Source organism: Micropterus dolomieu, linkage group LG08 (assembly GCF_021292245.1).
Source record: "Micropterus dolomieu isolate WLL.071019.BEF.003 ecotype Adirondacks linkage group LG08, ASM2129224v1, whole genome shotgun sequence".
NCBI classification, from domain to species: Eukaryota; Metazoa; Chordata; class Actinopteri; order Centrarchiformes; family Centrarchidae; genus Micropterus; species Micropterus dolomieu.
Window position 1 is genome coordinate 25,151,586 of NC_060157.1, and position 21,883 is coordinate 25,173,468.

The window sequence follows — 21,883 nt, forward strand, 5'->3', positions numbered from 1 at the left end:
GGGGGTGGCGGTTTGCGGAGGGCCGGGTGCAGGTGCTGGTATCTGCTGAGCTCTGATTCGTCGTCCACGTCAGTGTCGTCAATCAGCGGGATGTTGTGGATGAGGTCGTTGATGAGGAACTCCGGGTGGGCCATGAAGTTGTGGATGGAGTTGCGGGATTCCGGTTTTTCCCGGCCCTCGTACAGCGAACTACGGAATGCTTTCACCACTCGCATCTGTCCAAAGGAAGGAAGATGAGGGAGAGACCACAAGAAAGATAAAGTCAGACATAACAAAAGGTAAAAAAGACAGAGACAAGGGAAACCCAGAGACAGACAGACTTGTGTCCTCCAGCAGACAGAGTGACAGACAGACAGACAGACAGACAGACAGACAGACAGACACTCAGGGCCAGGTGGCGGCATTTAAAGTTTATACAAGATAACTTCTAATGCTCACATTGGTGTGTCGATTTGTTTTCTATAAAAATGTCTTGTGACTTAGAGATGCTCTAGAATATGAAAATACCGTAATGGGCGGGGCCAAAGCACAACACTCTTTTTTAAAAGAATATTTTGACATTTGGGATATATGATTATGTGCTCTTTTACAGTTGGATGAGAAGATTGATACCTGTCTAATGTATGTGTCTTGTCTAAATATAAAGCACCAGCTGGTTAGCTTAGCTTAGCATAAAGACTGGACGCAGGAGAAAACAGCTAGCTGAACTTCTTTTCGAGCATTACCAGACCGTTAGAGATGCTGGTAGGTGGATTTTTTACCTTTGGACAGATTCAGGCTAGCTGTTTCCCCCTGCATTTCTGACTAAACCTAAGCTAACTGGCTAACGTTTAACCAGAGACATTTTATAGAGGAGACACACCACTTTAACAATCCTCAATACAACTTTATAGGGAAGTATAACCAGTGGGGGAAAACACTTTTCAAACCTTATTTTGGGGCAGCATTTTTTATCAGATTTTACTGGTGATTCTACACATGCAGTTTTTATGTCCTGGTGTCCAGTGAAAGTGCAGTTATGGCTCTCTCCATGTCCATTCAGAGAATGGCCTAGTCTTCTTAGTCTGAAATAACCACCTGGAGGCTTTACTCATCTCTTAAAGACACAAACTGGGCAGATTATTTTGACCAGTTTGACATGAGAAGGTTAGCAAGTGGTCATGTTTAGGCAAGACAACTCTCGACAAGGGCTGAAAATTCATCTGGTAACAGATAAATAAACATCTGGTAATGGATAACATTTTTGAATTAATTTTTTTTTGACAGCACGTATTAGCATGACTTTAGAACCATCACCAAATTTAAAGGCAAACGTATCTGCAACCTCACCTTGCCACTGCACTATTTCAGCATCGAGATGCTCTCAGTTTTTATTCATGTTATTCTTTCAGGAGGAAAGTTGGATATGTCCTCACTTATTTTGCATGATTCCATTTGATATCAGGTAATTTCTCTATTGTTATATTACTGTAACCTTTGGAACACAAAAACCTTGACTACTTCAGTCTCAACAGAGCGTCCACCTGATCCTGTGTGTCTCAAAAGTGAAATAAAAAAACCCCAAAATGTTAAAATGAGTTGGCTAATGACACGTTTTTGTCAGTTCTCACACACCAATCAGACCTCACAAGACGAGCACATTCAGTAGCCATCATCACAAAGACCACAGAAGCTGCAGACGCTTCACATCAAACACACGTGGCGTGTGTGTGTGTGTGTGTGTGTGTGTGTGTGTGTGTTGGGGGGGATACAGCATGTGTGGGGAAAACACTCGTACCTCAGCTCACTGGATCACATGCATGCACACACACAGATGAAGGTGGTTGTTAGGCACAAATGGAGAAGAAGCAGGAATGGTGAGTGTGTTAGTTTACAATTAAATAAGAAATTGGCAAGAACCTATAGCAGTAACCACACAAACACAGACACACAGACACACAGAAACATGCATGGAGCAGCAGTGTAACTGAGTGAACCAACAGTTGAGTTGTTTCCACATGATGCGGCCCGGAGGTTGACGCCTGCATGCATCGGACAGCTGTCAATCATGGGTGCTGTTTGTTTAGAAGATCAGGTTCATACACTCAAACACACTGACAGCCAGACATTAAACTGGTCTGTCAGCATCTCTATGCACACACACACACACACACACACACACACACATGCACATGTGCAATATGCACTGCAGCCATGCAGCGGTGAGAGCCAGAGGATAGCAGAGTGATTGAAATAATGATGATGCTGATGAGGTTGCTGCAGGATAGAAAAAAAAACTAGTCTTGCAAAACAGAAAGATGACATCACGGAGAATCAGCAGAACAGTGTGTGATTGGTTAGAATACTAGAAACAGAAGGTGATTGGTACAAAGGCCGGAGCGAAGCTCGGGCGTCAGCCCTGTCACACACAGAGAGGCAGCCAGGTCATGCTGAATCAGATCTTTGTCACTTATGCTCTCTTTCTGTCTCTCTCTCTCTCTCTCTCACACACACACACACACACACACACACACACGCACATACATCAGAGTGAGGTCTATACTTCAAGGTGCATTATGCAGTCTATGGTGTATGCGTGCGTAAACACATTCCTTTGCCATGGCAGTTGGTCCATGCACCCTTCCCCCAAGCCCAAACAGAGGAAAAGAAGCAGCATGAGCTCAAAAGAAACAGAGACAGTTCAGTGCAAATATACTGACAGGCACAGGCAGGCAGAGCCCTACATAGAGACAGTTTGGCCAAATGAGATCAACAGAGAAGACGCTTAATGTCGACTGCAACACCGACTGGAGTCCGAACTGTGATTATGAGAGGTGGATGGATGGAGATCAGTGCTGCAGTTGGCCAAACTAGGAGGAGTCTCTATTTATGACTCTGGCATATATGATAGACTGACAGACAGACGTACAGACAGACAAACGGTCAAGCAGTAGGTTCAGTGCTTATCTGTTTTTCCAAAGAGCCTGTCAGACAGTAGAAAAACACCTCATGCAGACTGAGAAGGTCTCAGAATGTTACTTTCTCACTTTGTCAGCGCTTGGTTTGTTTTCATTTTGTCTCCGTGGAAAGAGTAAACTTTCGAGTATATAACGCCCACAATGTGACCAGAGAGGCCTGGAGGTCAGGGCACTGCTGTGATACTTATTTCTCTCACCCACTTTCTCCCTCTCTCCCTGTCGGCTCTTTCAGCAGTGCTTGATGGAAAAACGATGATGGTTAAAGTACGAGAAGGAAATAGGCGCTGGAAGGTAGAGAGGCTGCTGTGTGCAAAACAACTGCTGATGAGAAGAAACTGCAACATAAATACAGGGAGAAGCTGTGAGGTACATGACTGGTTAATGGCTGCCACTGCCCGCCGTGTGGCCCGACTCTGAGCGGCAACCACCCTTTGATATGTGATGACTGAGCACCAATCCATAGCAACACCTCAGCAACACCTTCCTCAATTCAATGTATATTCTTTTCATGTCTCCTACCCATATCTCATTTAAGGAGCAGAAACCGGGGGCGTAGGCTGAAACCTTCTTTTTGAATAATAAAGAACAAAGAATTGAGGAGCTGAGGATGGATTTGAGATTCAGGCCTAAACCTCTTATTACCCATTATCTTTCTTGCCAAAGTAAACTTTCATATTCATCGCTTTTCTCAACTTTACTGTAACTGCAGGTAGATGAAATTAGAAATTAGCCCAGTCTGAAATGAAAACAAACTGGATCCATGGATCAGTTCTGAAGACCCAGAGGGATCACTAAGGTCCAGCACAGCTCAGGTGGATGAAAGCATGAAACATCTACTTATATAATTTTGATATCTCTGTTTGATATTTTAGATGTTTCTTTAATTTCCCTGGACTCTTTTCTTACCCAGTGATGATAGAATTTGGCTGTAAAAGTCAGGGAGGTGATGGTGTCGACGTCAGAACTTACGCACAATCATACTGCAACGGGGCACAGTGCCAAGTCTGAAAGCTGGGTCTGCTTTGCAAAGAGCTTCAGGGTCATTACTTTACTACCCAGAGTTAACTGTGGACGAGCAGCAGTGCCGTGGGGAGAAGTCAGTCTGTCGTGATAACACGTAGGCAATCATTTGTAGGGTGTGTTTGTTGCTTGGGGACTATATCATCAGACTCTAGGCATTCATAGGAAAACACTTAAAGGCTAAGACTGGGGATATTCTGTATTTGTGGTTACAGTCACCTAATCCCGTAAAAAGACCAAAACCAACGTGTTAATACATCTATGATTTTTACTGACTTCCCTACTCTGACTGTGGTAGCCAACCCCAAGATATAAATCTTTAAAAAGGGGTCATAAATGTAAAGATCAAAGGCAAAATGATGTCCTAAAAAGAAAATAGGCATTCGTTCGTGGCTAATTTCGGTCACGGATTTGATAGTCTAGCGAGCTATTTACTGCAGCAGGACGGTGTATGAGGGACTAAGTCAAAATAAACTACAGTGTGTGTTCATGGAGACGCAGGAACATGTCACCCAGTGCAACAGTATCTACAAACAATAAACAAACATAGACAAACAAAGTCTCCATGCATGTCAATGTCAGTCAACCACTTTGGACAAATATCTCAGCTAATATCGGATGGATTGCCATGAACTTTTATACAGATGTTCGTGCTTTACAGACGATGAATACGGACTTTGGTGATCCCATGACTTTCCCTCTAGCAACATCATCAGGTCAAAACTTTATTTTCTCTTATATGACATTCTCATCTGCCTCAACTGTACTTGTGCTTTGTGCTAATAAGCCAATCGGCATGTTGCCACTGTCATTGTGAGCATGTTAGCATTAGCATTCATCAAAAAAGTGTAGCCTCATAGAGCCGCTAGCGTTGCTGTGGACTCATAGCATTTTAATAGGTTTTGAAACACAATGGACAGATATGGATAGAAGATATATCAGGCTCTGGATACACACAACCCAAAACTTGTTAGAAGGATACATTAATTCTTGGTTTTGGTCTTTTCATGAGATTCGACAATAAGAAAACTATAGAATATTACCAAGCATCTCCTTTAAGTACAATCAAGTTTTATCTTTGTTGATTTGACACGATCTGAATTCTACTTTTTGCATAAACCCCATCCTGAACACTAAAGCAAGCGGTTTGATTCAGAGAAGCAAACCTGGGTGCACATTAAACTCAAAGTTAATGCTTGCTCCTTCACATTGCCCCCTTGTCCAAATCCATTTGGTTTCTCATCAGGAACCGAACAACAAGAGGATGACTTCAAAATGCAAGTATGTGTCATACTGCTGTCGAATAACAGATTTTGACACAACAAGCTCTTCGAATTAAGGGGGAGTGATTGAAAAAGCAAGCAATGAGCTAGCAGTGGTGGGACCTCAACCCTTACTTACTTTGACTTTACATCCCTCCTTCAGCACCTTTGTCATATTCACTGTCTTTTCTATCAGGCAGCCAATGTTGCAGCAATGTCCATCTCTGAATAACAATTCTATGCATTTTATTGCAAATTATATCAATGTTGTAAAGTGATGGAGAGAAGGATGTGTTTCCAAAGTACTTAAAGAAAGCCCAGGTAACTCCTAGTGTCTGAGCAGGACAATCGCATAGCGCCGACTTGGGCCTCTTGTATGTACACCTACAGGTGATGGAGCAACGTGGGGAGGAAGGCAGCGTGGAATGAAGGGAGGGGAGGATGGACGGAAGGGAGCAAGGAAGGTAAGGAGAAGCAACTGAGAAGACAGATGAAGACAATCAAATGAAGGGACAGCACAATCACACGCATGCACGCAGGCACACACACTCATACACAAGCATACGAGCACTGGTGCGCACACTCGCACACTGACAGAGAAAACACACACAAGTCAAATTAGCGCTCTCGGATATGTCAGCAAATGCACACACATAAACACACTTGCAAACAGATGCGCGCAGAACTGACATACAAAGAAATCAAGAGAAAACATGAGGGGTGGATGCTACTCTAGTGATGGGAGGATGACAAAAAGGGATGAGTTAAAGGACAAAGTAAGATACAAAAAAAGAGAGAAAAACATGAAGAGAAACCTACTAAAGAAATCTTATCTGTATGCTACACAAGAGCCTGTATTTAGATCTGGTAAAATCTAAATACCTCTACAAAAGAACAACTCTACTTATGAAGAACAATAAGAACACATTTCACAGAATATTTCTGCAAACAGGGAACCTGTAATATCTCATAAATGTAGAAGAAAGAGGAGAGAACAGTGATGGAGAGAGAGAGAGAGAGGGGAAAAAACAGACTGGACAGAGAGAAAAATCAGGACTTTTTGGAGACATCAGGGGGGCCAAACTTGTGACGTCGGAGCTGGAAATACTGTTACAGAAATAACCAGTTGACAACAATTGCAGCACTGGACAAAAGTGAGAGGAACACAAGAAGGAGAAAAAAGCAAGAGCGATAGAGAAAGAGGTAACTTTTTTTTCCCATTGTAGTCTTGGAAACAGCAGTGTGTTATGGGGCTTTTATACTCGAAGGTTTACAGTTTAGAGATTTGCAGAAGCCTTATGAAAGCCTTCTGGTAATGAGTATGAATTCTATTGCAGTGAAATCTAATCGTAGCATTTTCCACAGTATAATAGGAGTCACAGAGTTGTTACAGAAACACTATACTCTCTTGGTTTTTAGAGAAAAGAAATGACACCACTCCTTTATGTGAGAGTTGTCTATATCGGGGGGCCAACCACAGTAACCACGCTTGACCTCATTCACAGACAGGAAATAACACATGGCGCAGGAGGAGCTGCCATTTGCTCTCTGAACTTTAGGATGCGTCGTTGCCTTGTCTGAGTAAATCAAACTGTTTCCGTTACATAAATTCATCCTTTTTGATATTTTAAACGTGAGTCACGTTCTTTCTTTGTAAACAATGCTGCTCCATTTCTGTCAGAACACCTCAGACAGAGAGAGAACAGCGAGCCGCCTCCCGCACCCACCAACACTAAACAACAAAACCGACTCTGGACTGGAACCAGGGCTGGATTTGGACCAGACCAGATCAGACCAGAACTACACAGCCGGTCAGGACTGGGTGCTGTTTGAAAGGGAGAATAAGAGAAAAAAAAATAGAGGAGACAATGCACACACACGAGCAGCGAGCGAGCCGGAGGGGACACAACCACTAAGAGTAAAAATACTGCAGTCCACGTGCCGTGCAGCAGTGTGTGTTTGTCTACGAGTGTGTGTGTGAGAGAGAAAGTGACTGCAAGTGTGTATGCAGGTATACGTGTGTGTGTGTGTGTGTGTGTGTGTTTGTGTACACATGCGTTCGGCGGACTCACTCCCGGGGGCTGGGCTGGTATTGGCTGTTGCAGTGGAGAGAGCTACGTGAGAGGGGGTAGAGATAGTGTTTACGTCGTGGAGCTGACTGAGCACGGAGGAGCGCCGTCTCACCGCTCCCTGAAACGAACCGCTTCGCTTGAACGTGCTCACTACCTCCATCTGCAGGACAGAGACAAAACAGCAGCACTCAGTGAGGGCAGGAGAGGCCGGTCTGAGTGTGCCTGAGTTTGTTTGTATGTGTGTGTGTGACTGTTGTGGTCCTTTTAAAAGATTTCCTGTCACAGCAGAAATGATAGAAACAACACTTTAATTCCCTTTGATGGCAAATGTGCATCAGTGATCCACATCACAACTGCTTTCTGAATATAAACAATAATTCTAAATGACGACCCTATGTGTATATGAGGTTGTGTGTGTGTGTGTGTGAGTGTGCTTGCATGTGTATTTGTTGCCTGCACACTCAGACCAAACCCCCGTCATGAAAAACTGACCACTTTACGCAAAGACAGGCACTTAAGCAGAGAGTCTGGACTGGCTCTCTAACACTGCTTATGAGGCTGTTAGCAGATTGTTGTTCATGTGGATGCTGTTTTGCTGTCTTAATGTCCATTCTCACACAAATGCAGTGCAAGAATCAATCAATTAAAGCAATCAAGCAAGCCAACAGTCTGTCTACTTAGCATTACCCGGTACACAATGTGTAAATCATACACACGAGTGCCGCTGCAGCGACACACACACACACAATCACAGCATTTATCCATCCTTGTGATGGCTTATAAAATTCCACTTCCACGTTAGAGAAAGCCATTTCATGGGTTTGAGCAGGACAGAAAAGTTAGCTGTGTTGGAGAGAAAAAACTGGAATCATTATGTTTGGCACAAGTCAGAAGAACAGGACTGACGGGATGGGAGAAAGACTTTTGAAGAGAAAGAACAAAGCCCAAACAGTGTTTAAACTGAACTAAAATTGAAGAAGAGTCAATCAGTTCTCTCTTTCTTTCCAAAAGTCTGTTATGTTAGTGTGTAAAGGCCATGATACTGGCAGTTTATTTAGGCAGTGTTACTACATAATTAAGGAACAACATCCCCCCAAAATAATCTTCATTCATATTAAGATTGCTCTGTTCTCTGTGATACATAATATTCTTCAAACTTTTGGCACATTCCGATCTGTGATTCACCTTAAGCCAAACTGCTTGTGTGTCATGACCACGTCAGGCTTCTGGTTGAGGTGTTGTGCTGTCTGGATATCGATGTGTGTTTGTGTTCCTGTGAAAGAGGTTTGGTTATGGTTTGTTTTGGTGGGCCGGTTGAACAGTACCTGGGTTTGGATGCGGTTGAGGCCTCTGAACCAGAGGATCTGTCCGCGGCGCAGCTCTCTCTCAGCACAGTCGATCTCCTCCTCATCCTCTGCCATCTCCTCCCCTTCCTCCTCCCCGGGCTCCAGACCCAGCCCCGCCTCCTTCAGGCATGGCAGCCGCTCTGTTGGCACCGTGGCGATCACCTGGAAGCCAAGTACATTACAATGACATTTGACCAGAAGATGCTAGTATGGCGTTATATTGAGCAGCTTTCCTTTTTCTTACACTCATGATGGATCGGATAATACCAGATTATTCCAAGTGTTAATTTCAGCACAGAATAGAATAGATCTAGAGGTGTTATCTAAGTCAGTGTGAAAATGTTTCATTAGCCTCACCTCAGATAAAACTCTAGGTAAACCAGGCCTGCCAGCCTACACTTGCTCAGTGAGGTTTGACTCAGCAGGCTGAAGAGCTGCTTACCTGCCCCCAAAGCAGCTCTCCAACTCCCACGAACAGACACCACAGCCACTGCTCCATGTTGAGAGGAGCACAGCTGAAGGGCTTCCCTCCCCACTGCACAATCACGATCTGCAGCAGAAACAAAGGGAAGGACATCAGCATTGTCACACATACCACCAGTGTCGATGGAGAAACCAGCACTGCACCATTTATCTCTGCTGCACCCACCACAGTCTGTGCTGTAAAAAAAACACAGCAATAACACCAGGATGTGTCAGCAGTCAACACCTCTATCTTCTAGTCTGTCACAATTTAAAGTAGGAAGTACAAGGTGGCATTATCACTGTAATCCCTGCTACATCAAATAACAATAACACCAAGATGTGTAATAGCACATGCAGACATTCTGTGTTAGAGCATTGTATTTAATTGTGCATGAGGTATAACTAACCCTTAGTGGCTATTAAGATCATAAACCATCCTTTCACAATTTCACTTGGCTAACATCTGGTCATGGAAACCTATCTGTGTGTATATACTAGAAACATTGTAAGAAAACATTATGTTCTCTGGGCTGGTGTGAATAAAGCTCCTCAGAGTAAAAGTTTGGTCTTAAATGCGTTGAGGATGGCTCATTTTGCTTGCATACACATTTCTATGTGTTAAAACTTGGTCTTGACTTAAAATTAATTAAAGGAATAGTTCAACATTTTGGTAAATATGCTTATTTGCTTTCTTGTTGGGAGTTGAGAAGATCGATACTACTTTCATGTCTGTCCATTAAATATGAAGCCAGAGCGTTTAGTTTAGCTTAGCATAAAGACTGGAAACAGGGGGAACAGCTAGCCTGGTTCTGTCAAAAGATAACAAAATCTGCCTACTAAGCCCTCTAATGAACATCTTATAACTTGTTTTTTTAATCCGTACAAAACTAAAGTGTAAAAATTACATGTTGTGGTTTTACATACAGGAGTTACATGGTATTTCTCTCTGGCCACATGACGTACCATGTTAATTACTGTGCTGTTAATCATGAAACTACAAACGTGTATCCTGGTGACATGCGCATATCTTATTATCTCTGACATGTTACTATATAGTGTGCAACAGTAGTACAAGTAGAGAAGTTTCTATGTCATGAGAAGCACACACAGCAATATCTATCTATGTAAAGTTGACTACATTAGCTAACATTAGCTGCCATAAGCTAGTGGTCACACCCTGCCTACTACGACTGTAGTAGCAAAACAGCAAGGTTGTGTTTTATTTCTATTTTCATTTGTAAGAGGAGGATTTTGTTATTACTAGTCTTACTTTAACCACAATATATATAAAGATATAAGATATATAAGTACTTAATTTAAGTATTAATTCTTTTTCATATTAGCTGGGCTGGTGAGTTTGAAAGAGCAACAATGAAGAAGCATCAAAGTCTGCCAAGTACTACTGCATATTAAATGAAAAAAGTATAAAGCTTTAGTGTCTCCAGAGGGAGCTGTGTGAAGTCTGATAAATGTCCTCAAGTGATGTAACTTGGGTCAGCGTTGGTCGGGGCAGAAGACTACCAGTTTGAAAATGAAACAAATTTGTTGCTGCAAAGTTAGAAAGAAGTGAGCTTACCAGACCTCTGTAGCCCTCTGCTCATCTGCTGCAGGCTACAAGGCTACATTAGCGTCTACTAGCTTAACACACCAAATCTCCAACCAAACTGTCGCAGTTGCATTGTGGTTAATGTAGACCCCAGGCTTTGACAGGGCATAAGAATGCATAAAATAAAGAAGATATCTCTGGTTCCACAGCATTGATTTTGATCCCTTTATTTTCTTTCTTTTCTGTCCATTGTAAGTCCAACAATGTTATTTATAGGAGTGCATTAAGTTATTTTTAGCTTCTTTATATAAAGCTTCTAAGTCCTACGTATTTCTAAGACTCTTAAGTCAAAGTTTAGGGCCATTCTCAAGGCCATTTCTCATGCGAATTGAATCTATTCAACAGTTAAAATTGTGTTATACTGTGATGCCTGAAAGTGAATTTAGATACTTTCTGACCCCTGCGACATAAATCATGGCATCCGTTCCACTCCAGCTCATGTCACTGTGTACAAATGACAAATAAAATTTATAGAGCTAGTCTGTATTAATAAGTGTTTTGATATAGTAAATGCAGCCTTAGGGACCACCTGGACAACAGTACCACACTCCTATAGGTCTGCTTGCCTCAGTGGATGTAGCGACAGCATTTTAAATAGCAACATGATCATTTACACCATGAACAACGCTTATCAGAGTGACACTATCATCTTGACACCAAAATGCACAGTCATAAATCTCACTGGGAGTACAATACAGTGTCTCACATACAGTAATATTATCTTTCTGCAGGGTGGAGGGATCCATCTTTCCTGCTTTACTCTCTTTCACCTCTCTCAAGCTGCCTCCAGTCTTCAGCTCTCGCTCTCACGTCTTCTTTTCCAAATCCCTCTGAACTGCCTCTTTGTCGCTTTCACACTCCAAATCACTGCCATCCCCCTTCGGCTCTCTCTCTTCTCTTGTTTCTCCCCAGAGTACCACCGAGAACTGAAGAGCTTTAGAAAATATCCCTCTTCCTTTCACTCTGTCTTTGTTTGCTTGTCTGTGTTTTTCACAATTCCCTGCTAAGTGTATCGCTTCTGTGTTCACTGTGTGTCGACTGAACAAACAGTGCTCGTGTGGTTTGTAAAGTCTGAAATCCTAAATCTGGACTTGCATTCAGGTAACATGGTGAAAGGGGATGTGACAATGGACAAGCCTTTTGAATTTAACGACCATGTCTAAAACATTAGATGAATTAAAGGATATGTAATATGCAGTTTAGCCTTTTTTGGTGCAATGGCGCAACTTCTCCTGAAGCTCTGAGCTGTTGAATTGAATGTAGATCTTTAGATTAGATTTTCAGGTGTACCTAATAAAGTGGCCACTGAGTGTATAATATTTACAATATGCAAGGGAATAACAGATTTGTCTGGGGAAGTTTTAAATTACAGTTTAAAAATAAAAAAGTTTGTTCCCATTTATGTTTCGACCCAGCTTGTTAAGGTAAGGCAGTAACACTGTGGCAATATTCAGTTTGGGTAAAACTAAACTGTGATATAGTAGTACAGCAAAACATTATTGGTTTTATTAGGTAAGCATTCACATTGTTCTGTTCAGTCGACCGTATGAAATTAAGCTAGATAAAAACACCATAAACATGCTAAGAGCCATTTTGCTGCACGCAAAAGTCTCCACCTGAAAAAAATCTGGTCTGGTTTTTGAGCCTAACATACTTGGAGATCCTCAGTCAGGCTGACTTTACGGCTGAATGAGTAGGATTTCCCTAAAAAACAATGTCTAGACTCATATAAAAACAATCCCTTGTGACACACAAGAAGTGTGTGGCGGTGTCCGTATCTGCAGAGACCCTGCACTCGCCTGTGTTTCCTTATTTTGCTGTGTTTGGGACCTTTCTGGGCTTCAACCTTCAGTGGGTGTGTAGCCCTAGGCTGACGATAGCTAACATTACAGATACAGCAACGTTGTCATACACACCACTGGGTGAGTGCTTTTGGTGACGTTGAGCCAGTAAGGAGAAGCCAACTTTAAATGTTGTATTTACACACTGCACCCAACAAATCCTATTCATTCGGCCTTTAAGTACAACTAACTACCACAGTTCAGGGGGGCTATCACTGTCAAATCAACTGTCAAGGTAAAAAAAATCTAGAAAAGATAGCAAAGAAAACTTGTTGTTTTGTAATGTTTTGTATTAAACAGTAAAGAAAACCATCAAACAGTGTTAAAGGGTTACCTTACCTGCACGGCGAAGGTCCCCAGAACGATGGAGCAGAAGATGGGGTTGGCAAATATGCCGTCAAAGACATTTCTCTCTCCGTGTATCTTGCGAGCGTTGATCTCGTTGAAAAGTTGCATGAGAACAAAGGTGTTGAAGATGATGGTGTAGTGCTCAGAGGGAGGGGAGTGGAGCGGAGCGTTGCGGCCGCTGTCGATGTTAAAAATGTGCTCGCCTGGACCGTCAAGAAAGGAGTAAGAAGAGGAAATGAGAGGTATGTTTGATCTGCTGCAGGACAAATACACTTCTCAACACTGTAACTGTGTAATTTTGTGTCTCCACCAATGCACCATTTGTTCTGGTTTAAGCACGCTAAAATGAAACCTGACCGTCCTAATTCCACAATACATGCACCGATCAAAACCACCTGCTTCAGTAGTGTGTATGTGCGTGTGCACCTATGAACAGCAGCGTGAAGATAATGATCAGCTGGTACACTCCATGGCCCAGGATGTTCTTCATCATGGTCAGTGAGATTAGCGGGTTGTTCCGACCATAGGGTTTCCGTAGCAACAGGGCCTCAGTGGGGGGCTCGGTGGCCAGGGCCAGCGAAGCAAACGTGTCCATGATCAGATTCACCCACAGCATCTGCACGGCCTTCAGAGGAGAGTCCTGTAGAGAGATTTGCAACCAGAGGCTTGTGTCATGAACCCTGTTCCCTGGGGATAAATAAAGTTCTGTCTTTTGTTAGGTGATGCTGCATTCCCGCAATGTCGACACAATGGAAAGAACAGGAAAAACACCCCTTATTCCGACGTGGCATTGTTCACAGATTGTTCCAAGATTGTATTAATGTTTATTTTGGATTTTATTTTGATGTAGCTGCCAGTGGTGGTGCATTGCAGCCACAGCTTGCTGCCATATCTGTAGTTCTTTTCACCAGGTGGGAGTCAGAAATTCCAGATATCTCCGGCTCGGAAATACAAGTCAGAGGCTGAAATTAACGTTTTTTCCCACTCGGCTGCTCGTAATTACAGTTTAAACCATCTGACGTGAAAGCGGCATGATCGTCTACTCTTTGCGTCATCACTGAAAGGTGAAACATCGGTAAACAACAGTAATATTTTATCTATAAATGTGATGCATTGCATTGTGGGATAGTTAGCAGAAAATAGGTCCCTATTAATTTTATTCCACAGCAGGAATTTTTGAGGGAACTATTTAGTGGATGAATTTCACATTCAAATAAAATGTGCGATAAATAAAGTGCACAATAATAAATTGGGAGTGAATGCAGACACAGCCTAGGTGGCAGCTTGCTGTGAGGCTGCAGGTTTTAGCTGCTGGTTGTTTTTGTTCAACTTGTGTTTTGCCTCTGTCTGATTTATATTTTAGTTAAGTCTGTTTGGTAGTTGAGTCCAGTGGGTCCTAACCTGGGGGACAGATAAAGATACATATGTGGAGTTGTGAGATGATTAATGGGGTGGGAAGAGGGGACCTTCATGGGAAAAAAAATTTTTTGGGACATCGCTCATTTATGCTTTTTGTGAAATCTCAGAGCATTTTACTTCTTCAGATATTTAAATATCATCTGAGATGTTTAAAGAAGAAATCACTCTTGTGACAAGGGGCCCCAACCAGACGCACACGCACACACACACACACACAAGTAAAAGTACAATATGCCCTTCTATGTGGTGCAATAGAAGTATAAAGAAGCAGAAAATGGAAACATTATTGTCAGTAGCTCAAAATAGGACTTCAGAACAGAATTTGAGTGAATGTCTAATGGTCTAATCTACACGGAAACAATTACAGGAAAAATGTATGGAAAAATTTGTTAGCAGCCTTGTTTTAAATATATATTGACTGTTTATTGACATTTATTTCTGTTATAATGAATCATGGAAAGAAAAGTCATTGCAGGGTCATGCAGGGAATTGATGCTGCAGTGGATAAGACTATGCCTTTGGTGTGAAAGACCCAGGTTCAACTCCCCACTGTGACACATCCACCAATGTGTCCCTAAGCAAGACATTTAACCCCTAGTTACTCCAGAGGCGTGTGACCTGACATATACAGCAATTGTAAGTCGCTTTGGATAAAGGCGTCAGCTCAATGAGTAAATGTAATGTCATTACAAAGACATCACTTTGAGCACATCTGTTTGTGGCTTTAATGTAACTGCAGTAATTTTGTCCATACAGGTCGATTAAGAAGCCTGACCAGGACGTCCCTGTTTACATTAGCTTTATATAAAAATGCATAAAAAGCATTTCTGCATTGTTCCTCTTAGCAGATATAGGGTGAGTGCTGTTTACAGAAGTGACATGTGCGTGCGTGTGTGTGTGTGTGCGTGCGTGCGTGTGTGTGTGTGTGTGTGTGTGTGTGTGTGTGGGAATGCATGTGTGTCAGAGGGTATGTGTATTAATAAATCTGTCTACCTGAGTGATGCATGCCCCGGTGAAGGCCACTATGACAGCCACTACGTTGACCGTGAGCTGGAACTGCAGGAACTTGGAGATGCTGTCGTAGACATTTCGTCCCCACATCACCGCCTTGACAATGCTGCTGAAGTTGTCATCAGTGAGGATGATGTCAGACGCCTCTTTCGCCACGTCTGTCCCCGCAATACCCTGACACAGGTTGAGACAGAGTGAGGAGGAGACGGAGACTCATGATGTGATTCATGCTACTGTCTCAATATCATGTTGTCCCGCCTCCAAGTACTTCACACTTGGCGCGAATAAGAGCTGTGGCCAAAGTCAAATGCACACTATAACAAAAAATGGTTTTATTCCAAATAAAATGCATATTATTAATATTGTTAAGCTTTTTATTAAAATTACTCATGGGCATTAGGGGGTATAAAACGAATATACTACTACGTAATTAATACAACATAGAAGGGCTTCAACGCTAACTAAACATTAATGGTGAATAATAATGTCTGGTTACCATGGCAAAGCCCACATCAGCCTTCTTCAAAGCTGGTCCGTCATTGGTTCCATCGCCTGTTACTGCAACGACCTGCCTCTGCTCTAGGACGGTACTGTCGATGATGCCTGGATACAAATAGGAAGGACGAAGGCTCTAAGTGTGTGTGTATGTGAATGAATGTGTGTGTGTGCATGTGTTTGGGTTAATAAACCAAAGACTCACCTTTAACCAGTGTGTGTTTGTCGGTTGGTGAGGATCGAGCCAACACGCGAAGTTTGGGCCAGATTTTGTCAATACGTTCCTGTTCAATCTGTCAGTCAGAGGAAAAGAGTCTGTGGTGATGACTAACACCATAGAGAACCTACTAACTGTTCTCCTCTTTCACTAGATGTCACTGTTGATCCAGAGTGTTAGGCAGATTTAACTGTGCACAGGTGTGATGGAGGATAATGCATCAAAGAAACACTGTGAAATTGGCTCTTATATAGTCCTCTCTTGTAATCAGTGTAGCCACACTGCACTCTTACATAATGATAATTTACACGTGGCCTTTTAAAGTGTTAATTTAAATTCACACTCCATAGAAAAGCACAGTCCCATGACTTATTAATATGTAAGAAGTTGTCTTCTTGACTGACAAATCATTTTAATCCAGTACAGCAAAGGACAACTTCATGTGCATAGTAGGGGTGACCCTGAATAGTAGAAGATTCGATGCTTCGATAGGAGGAGCTTGATTCAACTGCCAATTTCACCGTTGATTCTTCATAGAGCTGCTATGAAACGAGGATCAAGTAATTTTGGCTATATGGGCGTTCTAAACGTCTGATTTTACATAGCACCAGCAAGGGTGACGAGGCTGAGTAAAGGGGCTGTGGTGGGGGACTTTGTCACATGGTGCGAGCAGAAACATCTGCAGCTCAACGTGACAAAGACTAAGGGGCTAGTGGTAGATCTAAGGAGAGCCAAGGCACCGGTGATCCCTGTTTCCATGGGGGGCAGTGTGGACACTGTGGAGGACTAAAAATACCTGGGAGTGTGCATGGATAAACTGGACTGGACTGGGCCAAGAACACTCAAGCCCTTTACAGGAAGGGCCAGACCTTCTCTATTTTCTGAGGAGGCTGAGCTCCTTCAACATCTGCTTGACAATGCTGAGGATGTTTTATGAGTCTGTGGTGGCCAGTGCTATCCTGTTTGTTGTTGCATGCTGGGGCAGCAGGCTGAGGGTAGCGGATGCTAACAGACTCAACAAACTGATCCGCAAGGCCAGTGACGTTGTGGGGGTGGAGCTGGACTCTCTGTCGGTGGTGTCAGAGAGGAGGATGTTGTCCAAACTACATGTCATCTCCCAGCCACTCCATGACTTGCTGCTCAAACACAGGAGCACTTTCAGTGTAAGACTTGTCACCCCAAAATGCACCACAGAGCGCCACAGGAAGTCATTCCTGCCTGTGGCCATCAAACTTTATAACTCATCCCTCTAAGTGTCTGACACACAGACACTAGTTAGCTAGTTATTATACTGGACATTATTATCTGTTTTGTGCATTATCATCTGTTCACCATTAAAATTCTTTAATAATGTAAATATTGTACATGTCCACACTCCTATATATTATTCTTTATATTTTATATTTATACTCTTATATTTATATATTTCTTTATCTACCTAGTTATTTCTGTTCCTTATGCCTTAATGTGTGCAACTGTGACACAAGAATTTCCCCTCGGGGATCAATAAAGTATTTCTCATTCTGATTCTGAACTACCGTTTTTTCTCCCCATAACTGAATATACAGCCTGTTATGATATTTCAACATATAATTCTGTAAATAAACATGTGAAAATATAAGAAGCATTTCATAAATTATATATTATTAAAGTGTGTGGATAAAATTGTAACCATAATCTTAAGGTAGGAGGCGTCAAAGCGCATGTGTGGCGTTATTGTGTGTGTGGGGTAGAAGAGGGAGAGAGACCAAGCACCAGCTGAGCCTGTGATGTGCAGAGTTGTGCGTGAACTTAGCAGGGCATTCGAATAATCACCATTGATGAACCACACAAAGAATTTTATATCGTTTTTAAACCGTACTTTGAATACACCCGCGAGGAACCGCAAGGTGCATACAATTCTTAGCAAATTGGCAGACTTGCATAACTCTGCACAATACCAGTGAATGGCAGGCAAGCAGAGCAGAAAGAAAAGGTTCAACAATAAGCCTCAGTTTAGCTGGAAATGTACAGTGTCAGTTACAGTGACTAATGAATAGAGACTGCAGCTCTGAAGCTTCTCAAGATTAAAGTGGTGCTATGAAAATCCTTAGTCAGAGACACACCTAGTGGATACACAAGGAAGCATTTTTAAAATGCACAAGTTTTCCCTGCACTAGACCCACTTGAGACTCCAACTCACCTCTCCTTTCTCGTTTCTGATTCGTCGGTTGAATTCCTTGCCATCTATACAGATAAAGTCATCTCCAGGGTGGATGATGCCACATTTAGCAGCAATGGCCCTGGCTGTGTTAATGTTATCACCAGTCACCATCCGCACCGTGATGCCTGCACGCTGACACTTACGGATGGCATCAGGCACCTTAGAGGGACACACAAAAAAACACCAAGTGCTTTTAAAATACAGGTTAACATCACATATTATAAATCACACAAACTCAGACCAGTACGAGCTGAAACTAAACACACACACACACTCTCCACAGTACTGTACCTCAGGTCGCACAGGGTCCTCTATCCCGACCACAGAGATGCAGGTCAGCTCTGTCACTATTTCTGCCTCGTTTTCCCAGTCTGGCTCCGGATTACACGGCAGGTCACGGTATGCAATGCAGATGGTCCTCAACCCTTCACACGCCATTGGTTCAATCACCTATTAATCAATTATTATTAATACAATTATGGTCAGGAAGAGCTCCCCCCATCACAACACACACAAAAATGTAATTTTCATTCCGTTCTGACAGATAAAAACTGGATTAAGTTGCTTGCATACAGTTTGAGGTTTATGTGTGACGACCCTTGAGAACCTTTGTGGGAATGCTTTCTGACACAGCTGTAGGGAAAAGACCCCCAGCCTACTGCAGACAGCCGAGAGACGCATGATGTAAAGAAGAGGTGACATAAAGCTGCCACAATGCAAACTGGAACAACTGAGCTGGAATAAAGTTGTGTAAGGAGGAGAGTTATTTTTCTCACGGCACAAGCTGTGTTCATCATGAGCCAAATTTAGGTCAGTCAGCCTGTCAGTCACTGAAACAATGCTCGCTCAGCATGCACGGGCTAATCTAATATACTGTATGTGGAACAAATACATTTGTTTTGCTGATAAATATTTTAGTTACAACTAGACTGATATAGCAAAGCAGTTTTATATATAACAGATCTGGAGTGTATATACGTCTGCCAATGATGAGGCCACAGTCTTCGCTCACATTCTGTTCAGTGATGTTTAGGGTGTTTAGTGTGATTGCAACTGTGGTTGCTTGTCTATAAAGTGTGAAAGATATTTTTGCTGGTGGATATTTAGGTATGAGCAGACTGAGTCAGCGAAGCAGTTGTCTTACAGAGCAGAGCAGAGCGGTACAGTAGCTCTTCTCACAGTACTGTGGGTGAATGTGGTGGTTATCATGACAGCTTAAAAGTACTGTACATTTTGGAGGTACTTTTACCCTACTTGAGTTTTTATATTTTATGCTACTTTATAAAAACATATATGATGACCTGAAATACACACCATTGGCTTGTTTTTGGCTTGTCAAAGCATGTCTTGTATTTATATTTGAGGCACACAATGGCTTATCTCAAAAAAGATAGTAATCAATTAAAACAACCTGAGGAACTAACTGGGGCACCTGTTCCCAAATTAGGTCACACATGCTAAATAGAAAGTAACACATCAACTAAACCATGATCTCAGGTTCTATAGTCATGGCAACAGTGCTCAAAATAACATTTTAAAGGAACAGTTTGATATTTTATAAGTTCATGTTTATTTGATTTCTTGCAGAAATGAGAAGACCACTCCCACACCTAAATATATAAAGCCAGGATGAGCTTAGCTTAGCATGAAGACTGGAAGCAAGGGGAAACAGCTAGCCTGGCTCTGTATGAAATGACAATGTGGAAACATTGTGACTAGATGAACATTGTCTCCATAGTGATGACCCTACACAGAATTATCAGCTGACTTTCAGCTCATTGTTTATCTGTCCGGCTGCAGATTTCCTGTTCTGGAGCGCTCAGTGCTCTCATAGAGTCATTTTCAGAGAAAAACCTTTAAAAAGCCACTGTACACGATCTGCTCAGCAACAAACAGCAGACAGACACGATTAGAGACTGACTGGTGAATAGAGAGGAGCATATAACAGCTAAAGAGCCAACAATTTCCCTTAGGAGCTGGTGGAGTTCCATCCAAATAGTGATTTTATGATGATATAGTGAATGAAGTATTCTACACATTGGAACTTTGAATCATCAAGTCTCACCTGTTTGACCATCTCATCTCTGTCACGTGGGCGGAAAGTGCGTGGTTCTCCATTTGCATCTTGGATGTAGGAACACCTGGAGAGAGAGCGAGGACAAAAAACAGTGACCGAGGGGAAAAAGACTCATGAATATGTGGTGTATAACATATGTGTATTTGACCATTACAGTTTAAAATAACACTCTAGCAGCTGGATAGAGGCTCAGTGAACTCTTAAGGGGGAGTAATGATTGATGGGTGTGCAAAGAGTGAACCCTCCTATGGAATTTGACCTCTGACCCAGTGTTAGGGGGAGTAGTGATTAGTGTTTATGAAGGGACTGTGCCCTTATATGGTATTTAGCAGATACCTAAACATGTCCTATATAAGCTGTGTTCGATGTACAGAGAGACAGAGTGGTTATCGGGCTGGGTCACTCTCCAAGCTGCTGCAGAGCTTGTAATTGATGCTGAATTCTTTGATGTAATAAACTTTTATAATCAAGAACAGTGTCAAGCGGATTTCTTCTCAACACATCATCGCAGCATTATTGTTCGGACACCACAAGTTCAACATATTTTGTCTCTTACATTCAAACCTTTTAACCCAGTCCCCTCTGAACTACTATTGTCTCTATGTACCCAAGGCCACCTCCACCTCCCTTATCCTCCTCCATCACTCACTTCTTCAGCAAGATCTCAGAGGCTCCTTTGCTGTAGAGGCGGAAGGAACCGTCAGGCAGCTTGATCACTGTGCTCATGGATTTACGCACCGAGTTGAACGTGTACACCTGAGAGAGAAGGACGTATGATTCAGGAAAATAAAATTAGAGGTAGACAAACATGACTAGAAACCCAGCTCAGCAGTGTGTTAGACGATGCACCTGAGGTTTTACACCTGTATCAAAGTAATTAACAATGGTGTAGAGTCACTGTAAAGGAATGAGAATTACCTACAACCTTATCATTTGAAATGTGGTTGTAGCTTATGTTAAACTAAGGGTGTTAAAACCTGTTTTTATAAACATGGCTTCCATCCTTAGACATCCTAACAAAAGATAATGACTGCGAACATGTGCACAACAATATCAAGCTCTGACACCTTTCTGTAGTGATAAATGTACATATCATTATAGTGTTTAAGCATTAAGCTTAAAGTCCCTTTAGAAACTATGGTCTACTCGGTATATCTCGGCACAAAGTCGTAGTGTGGAAAAGTTTTCACTAACTGAACAACTCGTCGGATGGATCTCTACTTTCTCTTTGTGCTCTGGGAGGGTACAGAGAGCATTTATGACCCTGTGAATGCTTTGTTTCTCTGCCGTTGTAGTGAAGTTATGCAAGTGCCCTTTGTATTGCCTTGCAATAAATTGCTGATGGATATTTTGGCATGTGTCATCCTTGTTCACTATACAACACAACGAGTTAGACCCACTACTTCATCAAACGTGCAACAGACTGCAATTGTGTATTCTACTGAGTCTGCCAGTGTGCCAAGCAAGCATTTGAGCTTCAAAGTGTGACGTGAAATGCTCCCGAACAGGAAAGCATATTGCCAAAATATGCAGATTTGTGTTGT

The 21,883-nt window shown here is 42.3% G+C and overlaps 1 protein-coding gene across 2 annotated transcripts in view; it reads right to left on the reverse strand.

Annotated features, from left to right (window-relative positions):
• Positions 1-21,883, reverse strand: part of atp2b3b (ATPase plasma membrane Ca2+ transporting 3b) — a 45,191-nt gene that overhangs the window by 4,420 nt on the left and 18,888 nt on the right. Inside the window, exons 14-26 of one of the 2 annotated variants that reach the window (XM_046056889.1) lie at positions 20,989-21,095; positions 20,328-20,403; positions 18,554-18,712; positions 18,242-18,421; positions 16,048-16,135; positions 15,844-15,950; positions 15,330-15,521; positions 13,344-13,557; positions 12,909-13,120; positions 9,100-9,207; positions 8,637-8,819; positions 7,312-7,471; positions 61-215 (exon numbers count right to left, since the gene is read on the reverse strand). In XM_046056889.1, the coding sequence (XP_045912845.1) occupies positions 190-215; positions 7,312-7,471; positions 8,637-8,819; positions 9,100-9,207; positions 12,909-13,120; positions 13,344-13,557; positions 15,330-15,521; positions 15,844-15,950; positions 16,048-16,135; positions 18,242-18,421; positions 18,554-18,712; positions 20,328-20,403; positions 20,989-21,095 (1,812 nt within the window). In that variant the 3' untranslated portion in view covers positions 61-189. Of the gene's footprint in view, positions 1-60; positions 216-7,311; positions 7,472-8,636; positions 8,820-9,099; positions 9,208-12,908; positions 13,121-13,343; positions 13,558-15,329; positions 15,522-15,843; positions 15,951-16,047; positions 16,136-18,241; positions 18,422-18,553; positions 18,713-20,327; positions 20,404-20,988; positions 21,096-21,883 lie in introns of those variants that run through there. The other variant, XM_046056890.1, reaches the window with a different exon arrangement.